This window comes from Macrosteles quadrilineatus, unplaced genomic scaffold (genome assembly GCF_028750875.1).
Source record: "Macrosteles quadrilineatus isolate MER2022 unplaced genomic scaffold, UCM_ALF_1.0 Scaffold_2__2_contigs__length_208266976, whole genome shotgun sequence".
NCBI lineage: Eukaryota > Metazoa > Arthropoda > Insecta > Hemiptera > Cicadellidae > Macrosteles > Macrosteles quadrilineatus.
Window position 1 is genome coordinate 36,111,402 of NW_026542595.1, and position 18,658 is coordinate 36,130,059.

Here is an 18,658-nt window from a genome sequence, read left to right on the forward strand (position 1 = left end):
TCTGAAATGAGACTTTTTTGCATTATTTTATTTTATTAATTTATTTTATTAAGCAAAATTTTCTCCGATACGCTACATTCTTATGACACTAGATCTAGAACACACATAGGCATCTACGTTCCCAAATTGAACAATAAAGCACAGCTTCTTACCCCTCACTATCTAGCCCACATTGTACACACTAATCTCCCCATACAGATAAGAGAATGGGAGGGAGACAGTGTCACGGTTTTCAGCAGAAAGATCGGGCGCTGGCTTCTCGGTCTGAGCGATGATGCTGCCAAAGAGCTCATCAGATCCCAGTACAGGGCATAATGGAAGTCGATGACAATTCTAAAACTAAATTAGGCTAATAATACCAAACTACTTCAGTACTGGCACCCTCATTCAAGTACTTCAAATATTGTTCATGTTCAGTCTTTTTTTGCCAACAATATGGCAAAAAAAAAATACTTCTTTTTATTTAAGTAATTATTTGTTTATTTTGTTATCTTGTCTGTGAAGTGGTGAGCGACGGAGAAGACTCTCCCCACACGCAGATGTACAGTCTTTGTGGGGATTTTTTTCCTTTGTACTTTGCTTTACAGCCACGATTGTAATTTTTGTCATTTGTAATTTTGGAAATATAAATATTCTTACATTCTTACATTCTTACATTCTTATTCATTAAAACCACAGCAAAGTCATATCAGTAGTGGGGGCAATTCATCTGACCCCATTATACATTTACCCTGGGGAGCGAGCTAGTCTAGTGGTAGAGCGCGGGCTTCTGTCTCCATCCTGCTAATTACCAATGAATTTTATATGAATGATAATGTCGCAACACTAAAGGCCTAGTAAATATGAAAAACATTGTGAGGCCAGATCCTAGTGTGGGACATGAACTAGCTTGTATTGTTGATTTTGTCACAGTCCGGGCTCCTGCAGCGGCTGTTGAGCCATAGTGCTGTTGTGCAGCCCGTGTTGACTCAACTCTGTTCTCTGGTGGCAAGAGATGCATTCACACAAGCCCTGGCATCTCTAGGCCTGGTGGATCCTGTCAAGTGTTCAGACAACAACCACTCGACACCCAACAAGACACATCAACACTCCACACCCAAACATCATGGCTACAAGGTAAACTGTCATATTCTCTAAGAAATATGTTAGCATGACATAAACATAAAATTAAATTGACCTCTCATCCTTGTGAGTTTTACAGTGTTTCTAATACTTAGCTTTCTATTTTAGAGTAATTGTTCTGGTTTGTAGTTATGAACGTTTTTATCTAACTCTATTTTTTTTAATTAACATTTAACCTGAGTTTTCTATCAGGTTTATGTTGTTAAGTGATGGCTAGTATTGTTAGTTGTTGTCTGCAAGATGCCATTTTGGAGAGAAGCTGGAAAATAAGTATGATGATGCTTTGTAGATTTCGCTGTAATTCAACATCCATCACCCTCAAGAAGTAGATAATATAATGGCAATTATTTTTCAGTTAAATGGTATTATAACTATTACTTTATCATCTACTTGAGCTACATAAACATCACTCACCTGTTCTGGTCATTACTCTGTCTGGGTGGCGACTAGACCTCTCAACCTTTTCCTATCCCACCAGAATTTATTTTCTTCCCTAATCTACCATCTCATTTCTCACTTCACCTTATTCACCCATCTTCTAATAAAACTACAACTTCCTCTCCATCTGCTTCCCTTTATCACCATCGACTCAATTTTCCTGAAACACTCTCTTCTCATATTCTTCTCACATATACGTCATTTCACACATGCACAACACCTACAGATTTTATAAATGGCAGAAAACTTAGGTATCAATTCACCATTACAAAGTGATTGCAATTAAGATTTATGAGGGTTTAAAAGCATACTCAATTGATTAACAAATCAACTAAATCAGTTTTAAATGTGTTTTGTAATGCTTAAGGTTTTTGATTTGATTTGCTCATGTTTTTAGCTGAACCTGGTGGAATGCCTGTGTGTGCCTCCCATATCCCGCAACAGTCGGCTGTCAGCAGCCGCCATACAACTGCTGAGGTCTGGAGCTAACACTGACATGGTCTTTGAGGTCGTCCCATCGCCAGGTATATTACACTTCACTTAACTTTGTTGTGACTCTTGTGGGAAAAAATATTCCATACTGCTCAATTGATAACGTTTAACGTACATTTTAAATGAAAGCCAAGTGGCATTCACATTTCTCTTTAGTCTACTCTCTAAGAAGTTCTCTATTAGGGCGAAATAATAGTGTTACGGTCTATGAGCTTTTATTTATTGGCACATGACTCTAATTTTCTCATGTAAGCTATTAAAATTTTTCAGACAAGCTATTATTCTCACGACAGCATATCCAAAGATTGCACAATCAAAAATCCCAACTAAGCAAAAGGTGATGATGAAGTCTTGGAGCCAGTGAAAGATTATCACAATATTTCTCCATGCCTGCTGGAGATGTTTATGATTTCCCCGTGTTCGCGGGAGACAAAGTTTATTTCTCTGCAAACCAGGAAGATGATAATGATTTCGCAAGATCGCAGAAGGCATTGAAAAATTTGCTGCAAGTGCAGGATACAATGATGATGTTCACAATTTCATTGCCTTTGCGGGGGACAATAATTAATTAGAAAATGTTTATGATTTTGCCACGATTGTAGGAGACTGTCCCAGTGCACACAAAAGATATTCACGATTTTGCTGTGATTGCAGGAGACATCGATGATGTTTTCACCACTGCAGATAATGTTCACAATTTTTTTTTTTACTGTGGGAGACAATGTTTGTGTCTTTGCAAATGTTAATTTTCTTTCATCGCCCAGACTAGAAGGTTAAAATTTTTGACCCAATCTAGACTAAAAAGTCTGACCAGCAAATCCCAAATATTATTATTAAAAATAAATTATTTATAAGCCTCCTTACCCTAAGCCAAAAGGCGCAATCCTAACCTCCTAGGTCTATTATCAGATCAGATTATAGAAAACAAAGGATTGAGTAAAGCAATACCACGTGTATTTCTTAACCTCCTAAGCTCCAGTCACCTAAGAATGATAAAAGTGGGGCTTCTCTGGTGTGAGCTACTGAAGTTCAGTGTTTTTCTACAGAAGGGGAGAGTGTGATCAACCAAGTGGGGGTGGAGGTAGCCAGTGAGGAGGCTTGTACCATCAGTGCTCATCGCGTCATCGTCGCTGCAAGATGTGATTGGTTCAGAAGAGCTTTACTCTCCGGCATGAGAGAGGCAATTGATAGGTCAGTTCTTTATGGGTGTAAACTACGTAATTCTCAAAATTAAGTTTTCGATAAAAAATTAGGTGTTACAGTTTTGGCTTACTTTAATATTTTCATTAGGTAGTTTCATGATTTTGCCAATACCCACACATTTTGAGTTTACATAGTCAAATTTACATTGCTCAGTCAATGTTTGAGTACCAGCAAAGCACTGTGGGTCCTAAAAAATCAAGACCAACATATGAGATAACCTACCTGAAACTAAAAACCTGATGATCTTTCAATCGGCCACAAGTCAGACTTTTACTAGTTGAAAGACTAGGCGACTGGTAAACCTAAGCATTCATTCAGTCTCCTAGAAATTACATTGATAGTTGATGGAATAACGATTGTCTCATATTTCTGATGGTGTGTTATTGCATCTACAATTGTATAGCCTATATTTATGTATATTTAGACTGCCTGGGTAGCTGAGTAGTTAATGTGCTCGCCGAGCAATAAAAAGGTCACCGGTTCGATCCTAATAAAGGTCAGAACCTTTTTGATGGGTAGAAACTGGACCCAGCTGTCCCTGATCATTGGGCTTTAACTAAATGATCCTGACTGATGAAACAGCTGATCTTAGTCAGTAACAAAGCTACAGCCTACACAGATCATCTCACAACACTCTACACTCTTCCTTCACTTATATTTGGTTTAAAATACATACCCAGGTAGCGTCCCCATCTCAACTAATTGATAATAATTGATGATTGATAATTTACTCAAGTCAAGATTAACTGTTCTCTAATGTGATTTCTGTGCATGTTTCAGGAAGATAATAGTGTTTGACACATCACCATCATTATTCTCTGTATTGTTGGATTACCTGTATTGTGGTCAGCTTGATACATCCAGCTTCACTGTTGATCAATTGGCAGACTTGATGTTGTTGGCTGACCGCTACGAGGTCAGTCTTGTTGATTATTTGTTTTCCATTCTCACCTTCTTCTGAAGGTCGATTTACACACATCAATCCAGTCACAGTTCAGTCTCAGTTGAATCCGTAATTCCTTAGTTTTTCGTCACTCTATTTACAGTGAGATTATAGTCAAGAATTTTTTATTAAAACACAATATTCTATCAATTTGTCATCGTCCATCTTGATGATTGTTACTAACAGTACCTAAAATATAAACAAAATTATAAAAATAACAAGGTTTTTTATGTCAAGCACATTCATCTGTCAGCATCCGTCAGGTGACCGAACAATCCAAAAATATTGATGGGAAAAAAACTGAAATTGACTGACGGACACCGGCAGAGCAACTGATGGACCTGTGTCGGAACTGCACCGGATGAGTGTAAATAGTGCAAAAGAAAAGCCAACGAAGAATAAATTTTTTGACTGTGACACAACATGTGACTGAACTGTAACATGCTGAAACTGATGTGTGTGAATCGACCTTAAGTGATTTCAAAGAAGAATCCATTGTTGTGTTTGTCCAACTGAATCTGTCTAATGCAAATTCATTTATTAATGCCCAAGAAAGGATAAAGATGATTTAATGATTGCAGGATAACTGTTAAAAAAGAATTGCTACCTTACCATTATCTTGCAAAAACAGTAAAATATAATCTTATTTGGAATTAAGTTATTACAGTATTGCTGAACCACTACTCAACTGGCATTTCCAAGTATTGTTAACTACTTAAATTAGGGATGGACGGGATTGAATTTTTAGTTCGGGACGGGACGGGACGGGATTTTTATTTCCTTCCCGATTTTCGGGACGGGACGGGACGGGATTTTTTTCTGTGAATAAAAAGAAAGTACTGTATTGCAGTTACCAAAAAAGACATACAAAATCAATTTTTACCATTTGTGGCACTGATCTATAAAAACCAAAAAATGGGTAACAATTTACAGGTACCTATAGAAACTTGTGACTCGCGGGTCACGGGGTGATCGTCTGTATGACTCACGGTCACGGCGCGATCGTCGTCATGACTCGCGGTCACGGCGCGATCGTCGTCATGACTCGCGGTCACGCCACGATCGTCGGTATGACTCGCGGTCACGGTGCGATCGTCGGTATGACTCCGCGGTCACGGGGTTATCGTCGGTATTACTCCACGGTCACGGCGCGATCGTCGTCATGACTCGCGGTCACGACGCGATCGTCGTCATGACTCGTGGTCACAACGCGATCGTCGGTATGACTCGCGGTCACGGCGCGATTGTCAGCATGACTCGCGGTCACGGCGCGATCGTCGTCATGACTCGCGGTCACGGCGCGATCGTCATCATGACTAACGGTCACGGGGTTATCGTCGGTATGACTTGCGGTCACGGCTCGATTGTCAGCATGACTCCGCCATCACGGCATGATCGTCAGTATGACTCCGCGGTCACGGCGCGATCGTCGTTAGGACTCCGCGGTCACGGCGCGATCGTCGGTAGGACTCCGCGGTCACGGCGTAATCGTCGAAATGACTTCGTCTCCTGCGTTCGCGGACCTATCGCTCGCAATAACGGCATTATCGGCACTCGCGAAGCGGAAAAATCGCCGACGATCGGACCAAATCCCGTCCCGAAAAATTCCCGAGTCAAATGTAATCCCGTCCCGTTAATCGGGAATATTTTTTTCCCGAAAAATTCCCGAAATTTCGGGACCCGTCCATCCCTAACTTAAATAGTGCTTGCGTGTTTTTAAAAAAGCAAATAACTATTACGGCTGACTCTTGCATACTGAAGTAGACATTCCATCTACATGGACCAGCTTTTGCCAAATTTTTATTGATAAAGAACAAAGTTGAATAAGCCACTTGAAGAGTACAATTATTTTGTTTCCCTTATTGTTAGTGAGCTACTTTATGTGACATTAAAGATTCTATCATTCAGGCTTGGTTGAAAAATTGGTGGATTTGACAGAAGTCAGTAATTTGCATGAGCACACTCTGACGATGGCGCAGTTCAAATATGTTCATTTAGATTTTAAACTTCAATATGGGGATGGAATCTATCAATAGTCAAATCTATCACTAATTCTTTTAACATTTTGAGAGCTTTGTGGAAGTTACAAGGAGTTAATAGATTGTATTTTTACCATCCCAAAATGTCCACTCTGCTTTTAAAATTCCAATTACGAAATCCAATTAAAAAAAAAAACTTGATGAAACACAGGTTTAGAACATAGGTTAAATTGTTAGCAAGAAATACTATGTGTGACAAAAAATAAAGGATGGGAAGACTGAATGGTCAAATTGTAACATTAATGATTCTATCAAATAATATTAAAATAAAATATCTTATATTAAAGATGTACTGACAGGTGGATTCTCTCAAGACGGCCTGTGAACACGGCCTCAGCTCTCACATAGACCATGACTCTGTGTTGTACTTCCTCAGTATGGGAGATCAGTTCAACGCCAAACATCTCAGAGTAAGTACAGAGTGTTTAGCACTGTCTTAATACTCTGATGTTTGTATTGTGTAAACTATAGGCCCTAAATGATTATTTAGTATACATTTATAAACTTTAATTGAAGCTTGTATTTAAGATTTTTTTTTATCACAGAATCAGAATCATTTATTGTCCTTCAGCATTACATAACATGCAATAGACAGTGTCATTTTTAACATGCAAAATGAATAAAATTATTTGTTAAAAAGTATAAATTTATCAAGTATTGTTTGTAAAAAGTTTTATTAATTCGCCACAAGTATTCACAATATGTTACAACCCTCGTATAACAATTGTTATGGTGAACAAAACATTCAGTTCAATTCAGTTCAGTTATATTCAGTTCAAGTAGATTGAAGTTGAATAGTTAGGATGTCTATAAATTTCTAACACAAGCCTCAAATATTGTGATAATTTGTTTCTTCCACCATTGGAATTTTATTTTTTTGTAAGAGAATGGTCCAAATCCTTGTCTTGTAACTATTAACACGTTGACTGCGCGCGCCGACTTTACAGGCGCTCCCCAGTGGCGGGCGAAGCCCCGGCGCGCAACCGAATCAGCGAACGCAATTGGCATTCAAATATTTCAGTCTGACGAATCACAAAAGAGCAGTGGTGACTGTGCTGCGTTACCCCGAGAGTGGATGTAGTTCACTGAAACACCCAAAGGTAGCAGCACTGCATGGATTCGTATCCAGTGTCTTTGTAATGTGGGTTGAAGAGAAAAAATCCCCGAAACCGAGACAAAAGCATTGCCAGACAGGATTTTACGGGAAATTTTAGTACCAACCTACACCAAAGTAAAGCTCGCATTCTAAGCTGGCAGGCTGGCAACGATTATAACGTCTCCGTCTGAGGCTAAGCTCACACTGACTCAATATATTTCTGTTGGTCTGGTGCCGACTTTAGTCGGCGCGCGCCACCTGGGAGCGCTGGCGACGCCGACTAAAGTCGGCACGCGCAGTCAACGTGTTAAAAGTTGACCTTTTAATAGACAACATCAGGGAATAAAGCCCTAACCCAGAACTCTCATTGAGTAAAAAAAAACTTTGCGTTTGAATCTGCTAGTGTCCACACCAGAATATGAGCGCTGTTTACCCTGCCTGGCCAGCCATGGGGGCTGTAGGAGAGAGAACTAGTGTCCAACCGTTGCTATCAGCTGATTAAATAAATATACATGTGAAATGTAGACTAGGCCTACTTAAAAAAAATCATTGTGACTGTAGAGCTGTGATTTTTTACACAATTTTCAAACATAACATTTTTAGTGGCTCAGTGTAATGGCATCCTGTATTGATAGCCCAATAACAAAAATGGCATCTGGATTCAGAATTTTTAACACTAAAATACTCGATAATAATAGTTTTTTGCAAAAAAATGTGTTTGGTTTGCAATTTCTCTCAGATAAATTGTTGGTTTTTTTCAGAGTTCATGTTTAAATTTCATTTCAAAAAATCCTGACATAATGGACTCCGAGCTGTTTGAAGAACTCCCTCAAAACTTGCAAGCAGAGATATATGACCTAGTTATCTGGGCCTATGCTCCAAGGTGGGTTTTGTTGTAGTCTTGTAAGTGTATGCTTCTACCTTAGTCAAATCTTAGTTAAATTGTAATTAACAGAAATAAATATTAAATATAATAGTATAGATGAAGAAAATTTCAAAGGTAATCAATCATCCACTCATTAAAGAAATAAACAGCAAAGATTATGTAAGAACAAAATTAGCAAATGAAACTATTATACCAAACAATAAAGGAATATATTTTTATGTATCGAATCGAAAAATGTTAGACAAAAAGACTGTGGTTTTTCTGTGGCTGTGGACAAAGTAGAGGGAGTGTGCAAATACTTAGTATAGACATTCCAAATTTCATTCAAATAGAACAACGAACCTCTCACAGAGTGTACTACTGTTGAAATTGTATTTTCTCACTTAGCTTTTGATACTATGATAGTTTATGTGACTTAAAAAGTTGATATAGTTTGCAATCCGTTGTCTGTTCAGTTAGTCTTGGTTGGAAAACGTGGTGGACAGAAATGAGTCGTGTAATTGACATCAGTGCACTCTGTCGGTGACTCAACTACCTTCATTTGTGTTCTAGAACTGGCTACTACCAACTATAAAATTATAATTGGATGTCTACTTCTTTCAACGGTCAAAGATTATATTCAAATGGCTGTCCAAGATCCAAATAAAATGGAATCGTAAGAGATTAAATTTTCCATGGTATTTTGTATATTAGAACAAAAGTATCACTGAAACTGTCTCCTGAACCTCCTATTTTCCAACGTTTTAAATTAATGGTCCAAAAGGAAAGTTTAATTGCAGAGTTTTTATGAACATTGTGATGTAAGAAAATAGAGCACAAGTGCCTAGTCTTCATTCGTAGGCTTAAGAGACTGGTCATTACAGTCTAGGTATTCCAGTGGGATTTAGAATTCCAGAAAACTTGATTTTAATGCCAGTTGTAAAATGGATTCAAGACAAATTAAGAGTATTTGCCTGCGTAAACGCTCATAAAACTCTGTAAGCGCATGAAAACCCCAACTGTTAAAATATTGTGAATATCAGCTGTGGTCACAGAAAAATTGTAAACACCTTCAACTGTCATGGCAAAATAAATCCCCCGGTTTGCATGTGACATGCTATGGGCCTAAGAAATATTTCTGCCAATAGTATGAATCACAAAAAAAAAATAATAACCCTAATGCCAAGGGCCCTGGAAAAATCTAGAACATCCTCCAAGGTCATGGTGAAATCAAGAAAACCTTCCCATGGTGAAATTGTGATCACCTTTCTTGGTTAAAAAGGGCAAAATTGAGAACATCTTCTGAGGTTACAGATAAATCATGAACATCTTTCGCGGTCATGGCATAATCAAGAAAGTCTTTTTACCATTTTTTGTGGTCACGTCTAAATTAAGGATATCTTCTGTGGTCACAGCAAATTGTAAACATCTTTTGCAATCACGGCGACATCATCGTCTCCCATGATCCCTGCAAAACTGTGAACATCACACAAATTATCTCAATGTTTTTGTCATCATCCGTTTTTTAATCGCACATCTATTGCAAACGCTTTCTGCAATGGCGTAAATATACTCTTGGCTCGGCTTGACCAACCGCTTGGCCCAATAATCATTTTAAACCTAATCTGATCCAATAGGCCAACTGTTGGCCTGATCCAACCCAAAAAAATTAGGGACTCTCAGACCCCTAGGTAGAAGGTCTTTTGGCAACTAGGAATCACTACCGGGAAACTAGGTATTGCTGCAGGGAAAATTTGTTATTATTATTTTTTATCATCCTAATAAAAATCCAGTTCTTAAGGAAGAAGCGAGTTATTTTAATAATATTAAACGGTTGCTCGTTTTACACAATATTTACCTTATTTATGTACAGTAGCAAGATGGGAGTGACGGACAAGCTAGGAGCTGTGACGGACTTGACTGCAGGACTGTCTCTGTCAGACTCTGACACTGGCGAGGGGGCGACAGTGGCAGACTCATCACGACTAGAGGCTTGCTTGCGACAGCTGCATGACATCATTGGTGATGAGGGGGTCTCGAGACAACAGCTGGTTCAGGTTGCACTGGCTGCAGATTTCGACCTCAACCGGGCGCTCAACTTCTACTACTCCTCTTGAGATATGGGTTGGTCTGTTATTCTTATTAACTACTAAAAGTGCTATACAATTTCATAAACTTGCTAACTACCAAATTAAGCAAACAAATTTTATATTACAAATTTGAGAATTGATGAATGAGGACTGGGCAAGCACCATAAACACCCATGTACTTACTTTCCACTTTCCAGGGTATGTGACAGTTAAACACAATTTTGTTATCAATATTGCTTTTACAAACTGTTCATTGTGAGTCATCCTCAGCGCTAAAACTTTGCTTATAGCAAGTACTTTTTCCTCTTTTTTAAACCTTAACTTTACATCTCTATATAGACCTCCTGGTTCTTGAGCCAATCTTTCAGTTAAGTGTCAAAGTGTCAATTGAGCTATCTGCTAACTGGTAAGATAGCTCCAAAATTATTGTTGTTAAGATGGTTACAAAATTATGAGTATTTAGTATAGAGATCTGTCGTGGGTCCCTGATATTTTCAGGTCAGGTTGAGCCAAAGGTTGGACTCAGGCCAAGCTCAAGTCAGAAATCGTCTTCAAAAACATTATTCGAAAATTTTTGATTGATGATTAATGTTTTATGTTGCTGGGACTGCGGGAGAAGTTTTTGAATTTGGCATAACCGCAGAAGACGTTCTCAATTTCGCTGTAACTGTGAAAATGTTCCCTGATTTTACCATCACCACAGAAGACGTCCACAATTTTGCATTGAAATGTTCTTGATTTCATTGTGACCACAGAAGTTGTTCACGATTTAACATATATGTAATTTAAATAAGATTTCCCCCTTGTACAATTTTATACATTATCCTAACTATTATTTTTTTTATATACACTTTAAAAAACAGCCCGATTTCGGCCCAAGACCCGAGGGCCAAAATTGTTTATCCTCAGGACCCGAACTATAAAGGTCTCACCCTATAGCACCTAATTAGCTAATATGGTAAACTAAACATCATTCCCAAGTCAAAAAATTATTTGCAATTGAAAAGATCTTATTAAATAAATTCTATGTATACTTTTCTTAATGTCGCTCAAATAACCTTTTTTTTACAGGTTGCTCTTCAAGTTTTCCAAGGATGTTAATTTTGGTTTCATAGTCTGGCAACATTTTGCTCATCAGTACTTCTACAGTTAATTAATCTGATAGGGTAAGAAATAAATGTGTTAATCTTCTCAAAAGCTCGCCATTATTAGTCATGATCATGAAATGATTGTTATTAACTTGTCACAACGATAAAATTAAAAAATTTAAAAAATGTGTTTACTTAAACTTCCAAATTTGTTTATGCTATAACTGTAACATGATGTTTATGTTTAAAATCTTATATAGTTCTGTAAAAACGTTTATTACCGGTACCATATTAAAATTTAAAAAAATTATTTTTTATTCCTATTGTTTTATACACCATTCATGATCAAACTAATAGTGGTGTTCTGTTGTTTTTAATCACAGTTTAAAATATTACATATAAATTAACTTGCCCTACTATTTATCAAATCTATTTCACCAGCTTAAACAATAGTATCACTTAGGATGTCACAATTCGATGAGAAAATTATTCCTGTAAGTATTGTATGATTACAACAATCCACTTGTCAAGTGGAATTTCAATCAGTATTATTTGCATATTTTAGTATTGTTGTGCGTATTCAATAAACTATTAGGTATTTAAGTTATTTAGTGCAATTTAGCCTACTATTCCAAAGTGTGTTTTATTTTATCAGAAGTAAAGAAACAAGGCATTTATTCTTTTTCTAATGAGTTTAATATTTTTAATTTTTTCTCTTTATATGACTTCTTGACATTTTAATATATTTTTTTAGAACTAAAATATTATTGACATTTGACAGCTCAATAAACTGAGATCCAACTAGTTGTCATCGCTCCACTGTCAATTTTTTTAACAATTTGTAGATGTTCTAAAATCAATCTCACACTATTCCAAGATGCAGCAGATATCTTTGCTGGGTTTTTGTGTGTCTTTTAGTAATTAAAAATAGCCATGTCTTTACATAAGTATTTCCTGATTTTTGCAACAAAATTTTAAATAACTAAACAAAAATTATTGAACCGTTATTGTATTATATTTTTTTATTATTTATTTCAATCAGTTTTTTTTTAGGCTTGATCGAACTAACTCACTATGAAACAAAGCATGTGTTTTTCCTATGTAATAAAATGTGATAGTTGTTTTGCCTTTCTAAGGTTGTTCTTAAGCATTTGAGTGTTTTTATAAAATGTTGTACACAGCTTTAAATATGATCTAGGGTTATTATTTTATTTTTTGCACTTAAATCCTGTTACTTATGATATTATAAAATCAAAAACGTACTTTTAATGACTGTCATTTTAATATTCTAATTTTTTTATAGTAAGTTGTAGTTGTATAAATAATGTTTAAGTTCTTTTGTTAAGTATTGTCATAACATTAAGGTTATGATTATACTGTATCAGGGTTACATTAATTTTTTCCTTATTCTGAAATATGTTTTTAGATAACTTAAGTGTGTCTGGCCTATTTGATAATTTAATATTTGATATTTAATATTTGATTTGGTAATAATTTGATGAAAAAGTGTTTTGTTTACAACATCACCTAATGTACTTGTGGAAAAAATCAAATTAGGCCTACACTTGTCTGGGTTTATTCAAAACAACCTAAACTTTTTCCACTATTTTTAGTTAATGTTTTATTGCTATTGTTTATAAATTGATGAGATGTCCTTGAAACTATTATAATGAATCTAGTTATTATATGTTTTTATGGAGCTAAACTGCAATCATTTACAAAGCAACAGCTTTTATTTGATAGGTTTTGAACTATCTTATTATGTATTGTTACTGAATGATTTAAAATAGTCAGCACTAAAATAACACGTTATTTGAGCATTTTGTACAATTTAACACCCAAGTAAAATGTGTGTGTGTGTTTCTTTGAATAAAAAAATGATTAGGCCTACATGTATTTAACGCTTTTTAATTTCAGACAATACTAGGGAATTTCCCTATAGGAATAAGCTATTACCATTATAGGAGTCAAAGCTATTACCGTTGGTCTCATGTTTACACCTAGACCCGGGAGCGATTTACTTTTTTGTTTTGAGGTCCCCAGAGGCCAAAAACTCCATCCGTTCAAATTCATATAAAGTTTATATATATTTATTTATTTATTTGATTAGTTTATTATTCATTTGTTATTAATTTATTATATACTGTATATATATATTATATGTCCGTTCGCGCGATAACTCTAGCAAAAATGATCCGATTTTAATGAAATTTGGTATAAATGTGTAAACTTACACTTATTTGAACAAGTTCGCGAAGCAGCATGATCAGACTATGGCAACAGGGGTTTTATGGGATGAAAATTGGTTTTTCCCTTTTTTTACCCTAAAAACATAATATTTCACAATTTATTTCCAGACCATTTTGTAGAGCTTAAAAAATAAATAATTTAGAATATCGAAGCGTTGTATGCCTTACGGTAACGGAGATAGCATAAAAAAATTTAAATTTAAAATTCCCATGTTATTCTTATGGAGAATAAATTATAAACTTTTGTAGTTTGCTTGTTTATGTATATATTTTAATCAAATTCAGCAATTTTGTTTATTTCATACTAATCTTATCAACATTTCAATAAACACACACCTTAACTGTAGCAGCAAACCTAAGTACTCTTTAAAATTAATTTTATTTTAATAGAGAAAAATCTGACAATTTTAAGGGGGTATTTTAGCCAGGTAAATGGAAAAACACTTAGTCTGCAGTAAAAATATAAAATTCTCTTATAGTAAGTACCCTGAATAAACTTACCTAACTAATTTTTAAGAAGTACATAGGAGACGGTTTGTGCATTTGTCTACTTTTTTTAAAGTTTCCTATTAAAAGTTTCACTTTATTAATTTTGGTCATATCATGAAGTAAGTTTAATTATAAAAAGAATTCTGCCTAATTTATTAGGCTACACGAAATTGTAATTTCAAAGGGCTGAGTTGATCTTTTGCAGTCTACCTCTTCATAAACCTTTTACTTACTCCTCTATTGATGTAAGTATCAAATCTGGGTCTAATTAATCATTTGTGTTTGTCTTTCTTAGTGTTTACTTTGGTAAGAGTAGTCATTTATGTGTCAACCTTGTAAACTGTAAATAAAGAAACAATAATATTATTTTGATTTATAATATCTCCATATTTATATGTTTAATGATGTTAAATTATTACATAGTGATAATTAATTATAAAAATGCATTGTTCTATTTGTTTGATTTTTTCAACCAACTCCTTAGTCATAAAATGATAAGTTGACCTATTTGTTTAGCGAGTCCATTTTCATTTTCCTAATTTTCAAATAATTTAACATAACATTCTCAGTCGAGGAGAATTTTAAGAAATAATAAAGTAGATAATAATAAAGTTTTTTTTGTATGATACTCAAGCTAATGTTTGTATGACAGTATTGCTTTAATGTCTCTGTTGGCGGTGAAATTCATAATCTGTAATAATGAACTGATGAGTTTGAGATTTGAGTAAAATCTATACAAATTATTCTACAGTAAACATGGGAGTAACAGTACAGTAAACATTACGAGACGTTCCCAACAGAAAACCACCGCGCCGTGCCAAACGCATCATACTGTGCATAACTGAACTGTTCACGGCAAATTGTTATCTCTATCACTGTCACTGTCGCTGTCAAAATGTATCATTTGTAGGTTAAATTTAATTTAATTTAACTGTCATAACCTAACCAAACTAACCAAACTTGATGATAATGTAAAAATCGAATGAAGATTTTACAGGACTAGGTTAATCAAAAAAATAGTTCTGTTTATAAAATAAAATTTTAAATGCCTCAAATTCAAATTTTTAATTATAAAATTAAACTGTCATAACCTAACCAAACTTGCTGATAATGAAAAAATCTAATGAAGTAAACTACTAATAAAAAAAAAACTTTATGTTCATAAAATATAATCATAAATGCCTCAAATTTAATTATATAATTTTTTTAATTATAAAATTACACTGTCATAACCTAACCAAACTTGATGATAATGAAAAAATCCAATCAAAAAGTTAGGGCCTCCGTTCGGTTTCGAACCGGCTTCCTTCAGAACATCAGCCCGGTGCGCTATCCACTACACCACTGAGACCAACGTATAAATGCGGTAATGGTGTTCGCTCAAGCGGTGGTGGGCGGTTGTTTTCTGTCGGGAAGGTTTCGTGTAAACATTTGGTACAGTAAATCGACCAAAGTGGAAGCAATATTCTGAAAGAAAATAAAATTTCTTACAAATAACTACTATGTATTTCTTAAAAGTACGTAATAAAGGCAGACAAAACCTGGCTGCAAATAGAAACTTGAAAACAGAAACATAAAAAAAACGTTTTTAATGTAATTTGTTATATTAACTTTTTTACCACAAATCCTATCCTATACTCTAATATGAGCAATGTTTTCTTGTATACTTGCTTGCTTACACAAAGATCACAAAAACGACTTTGAAGATTTTCTTCAAATGTTGTAAATAGTTTATTTCTGTCCTAAAATCGTGTTTACTGACAGTTAGAACTGCCAACAAAAATCTAATTATGTAGAAAAATAAAAGTCAAATTTTTTTAACATTGGCCTCATGGGTTGCTAAGTAACCATGTTGGTTGAACAAAATTACAAGGAAAAGTTAAACAAAAGACTTATAACATGTGTATAAAAAGCCATCCACAGTATAATAGTGAATTACAAAATACAGTAAAAAGGGAAAAACATCAGTTGTAACTATTGAGCAAAGATTACACTGAAGATTGCTTGATACATTGTAGCATAGACTAACCAACACAAGTAAACTTCTCATCCCATTGTAAATTTTGAAGCACGTTTTTCGTGTCTAGTTCATGTACGTGACACAAAGGCGCTAGTGTCGATGAAACTTTGTTTCCATTATTTTAGGGTTAATTTCTTGATTTGTGCTTTACTGTTTGGTTATATAACTAGGGTACAAGCTATTTTTTATGATTAGATCGTATTATTTGGTTAAACGAGGTTTTAAATGGCTGTAATAACGGGAAACAAATTGTAAACAAAACACGACCTCTACATAAACCGTACATGAACTAACAATAAAATTGTCTTCAGCTGTTCCATAAGGATGAGAAATCTACTGATTGTAGTAAAGGCTAGCTGGGCTGAATGTCAAAACTGTCTGTGGCAGTTAGATTAAGGTAACACAGCAGTCAAATATGAAATTTAAAAAAAAATTCTTTATTATTTAGTTTTGTAGAACAGACTTTTCTGAACACAGATAATAAAAAATTAAGGAAGGAAAAAATTATTTTTGAAATTTTCAGCTACTTTTATTAACTCTTGCAGCTTAATTTAGCATGCCCAAGGTCCTACTACTAATCTGACGCAGAGGGTACGCCGTCAAATATTAAAATTTTTGTAAACATTTTCTATTATTTAGTTTTGTAAAACACACTTTCCTGAACACGTACATACCAAATATTATGGAAGAAAAAATTATTTTAAGTTGTACAGCGACTTTTATACTCCAAAAGTCTACTTGGTTTTCCAAAAGTCAAGTGGTTTTTAGTCAGGTACACTTTTCTTCCTCAATTATAATTCAATTTCAATAAAAATTGGTGTGTGTGTTCCTCATATGATAAGGAAGAATAATACAAATCAGTTTCCATGACAACCAAAAATCTTTGAATTAAAAAAAAAACTTATGTAAAAAAATACAAAATATATTTTATAAATTATTAAAAATCATACTACATAACAATTTAATTTTGCTCAAAAACTTTTTTTACTTCATATTATTGTTGGTAATTAATAAACTTAGTACCTACAAAAATTTCAATAGATAGGTTAATATTTGTAAAAGTTATATGAACCTAAAAACTGCCATTTTAACATGAGCGGGATAGGGACTACTGTGTCACCTATCCCAAAATCTATCTAAAATACCTGCTGTGGGAAGGGAGGGAAACAAGTCCAAGATGTAGGAAGTGGTGAAGGAAGTAGTAAATGCGAGCAGTGCGGAGTGTGGGAACCATCTGTGGCAATTAGATTAATGTATCTGCAATCCTAAAATGCTATGGGAAGGGAGGGAAACAGGTCCACAACGTAGGAAGTAGTGAAGGCGAGCATTGCGGAGTGTGGGAAATTTTAAGGATATTTGTTTTCCCACTTGCCCGCCCAATATTCTACTGGTAAACATTTTTATTCCTCCGTTTTCTTTAACGAAGTTAGTGTATCCAATAAATAATTTTAGTCCAGCACTCCTGGAAATATTTAGATCATGGCATCTAAAAGAATATTTCACAATCAATGTTGTACTGTATGTGAAATAAATCGCATGATTAAAGGAAAGCTGGAAGAGAACAACATCAAAAGGGTATTCCAGACCCTGGGTAGGTTTCGCTCCCCCCCCCCCCCCCCAATGACTCCCCATGTAAGGCTGGATGAACTTAAATGAGTTCTCGAACCAGCATGATCGGAACGGGAACTCATGGAAACGCGGTTTAACAGGGGGTTTTATGGGGTAAAAATGGGTTTTTCTCATTTTGTACCCTTAAAACACAAAATTTATAAATTTTCCTCCAGACATTTTTAAAGAGCTTAAAAAACAAATAATCTAGTATATCAAAGTGTTTTTGTACGGTGATTGGTTACGGAGAAAATTAAAAAAAAAATGTTAATTTAAAACTCCCATGTTATTCTTGTGGAGAATATTGTAAAATGTTGTATTTGGCGTCTATGGATATATTTTGATCTAACTTGGTGGATTTATTTATTTCATACTAAGCTATTGATATTTTAATAAAAAAAAACTAACTTTATTAGTTTCCATGTAGAGCTAACCTAGGTACTTGTTAAACATAATTGTTAATTAATAGATTAATTGAAAATCAATCCAGGCAAATGGAAATTCGCTTAGTCGGCAGGTTTGCTACAGCGGAGGTTTTAAAGACATAATTGGCGACAGCTGGTCCATATAGATGGGATGTCTACTTCAGTATCATCAAAAGAACCGATTTTTTAACCATGGAAACATAGGAAAGTCATAAGACCACCATAGTAAAACCACCAAGTAGAAGAAATAGAGATTTTAAAAAAGCCATTTACTATCGTTATCATCCTATATAATGATGAACACCTACAATATGAAGATTCCCACAAACAATGAACAAGGATGTTAGCCGAAGTGTTACTATTTTGTAGGGGAAACACGGACTTAACTTTATGATGTGGCAAAGGAAAACACTCTAAGGCTGAATTAAACTGGTACGGCAAGGACATTAAATATATGTTTTCATAAAAGTCAAGTGATTTTAAAATAATAT

The 18,658-nt window shown here is 34.9% G+C and overlaps 1 protein-coding gene across 2 annotated transcripts in view; it reads left to right on the plus strand.

Moving 5' to 3' along the window:
* The window catches only part of LOC128985991 (uncharacterized), a 38,071-nt gene extending 24,292 nt beyond the window's left edge, over positions 1-13,779 (plus strand). The window contains exons 13-20 of one of the 2 annotated variants that reach the window (XM_054406033.1): positions 913-1,116; positions 1,958-2,084; positions 3,099-3,243; positions 4,036-4,171; positions 6,537-6,647; positions 8,095-8,216; positions 10,072-10,322; positions 11,360-13,779. In XM_054406033.1, the coding sequence (XP_054262008.1) occupies positions 913-1,116; positions 1,958-2,084; positions 3,099-3,243; positions 4,036-4,171; positions 6,537-6,647; positions 8,095-8,216; positions 10,072-10,315 (1,089 nt within the window). In that variant the 3' untranslated portion in view covers positions 10,316-10,322; positions 11,360-13,779. The remainder of the gene's footprint in view (positions 1-912; positions 1,117-1,957; positions 2,085-3,098; positions 3,244-4,035; positions 4,172-6,536; positions 6,648-8,094; positions 8,217-10,071; positions 10,323-11,359) is intronic. The other variant, XM_054406034.1, reaches the window with a different exon arrangement.
* Positions 13,780-18,658: the final 4,879 nt, after the last annotated feature.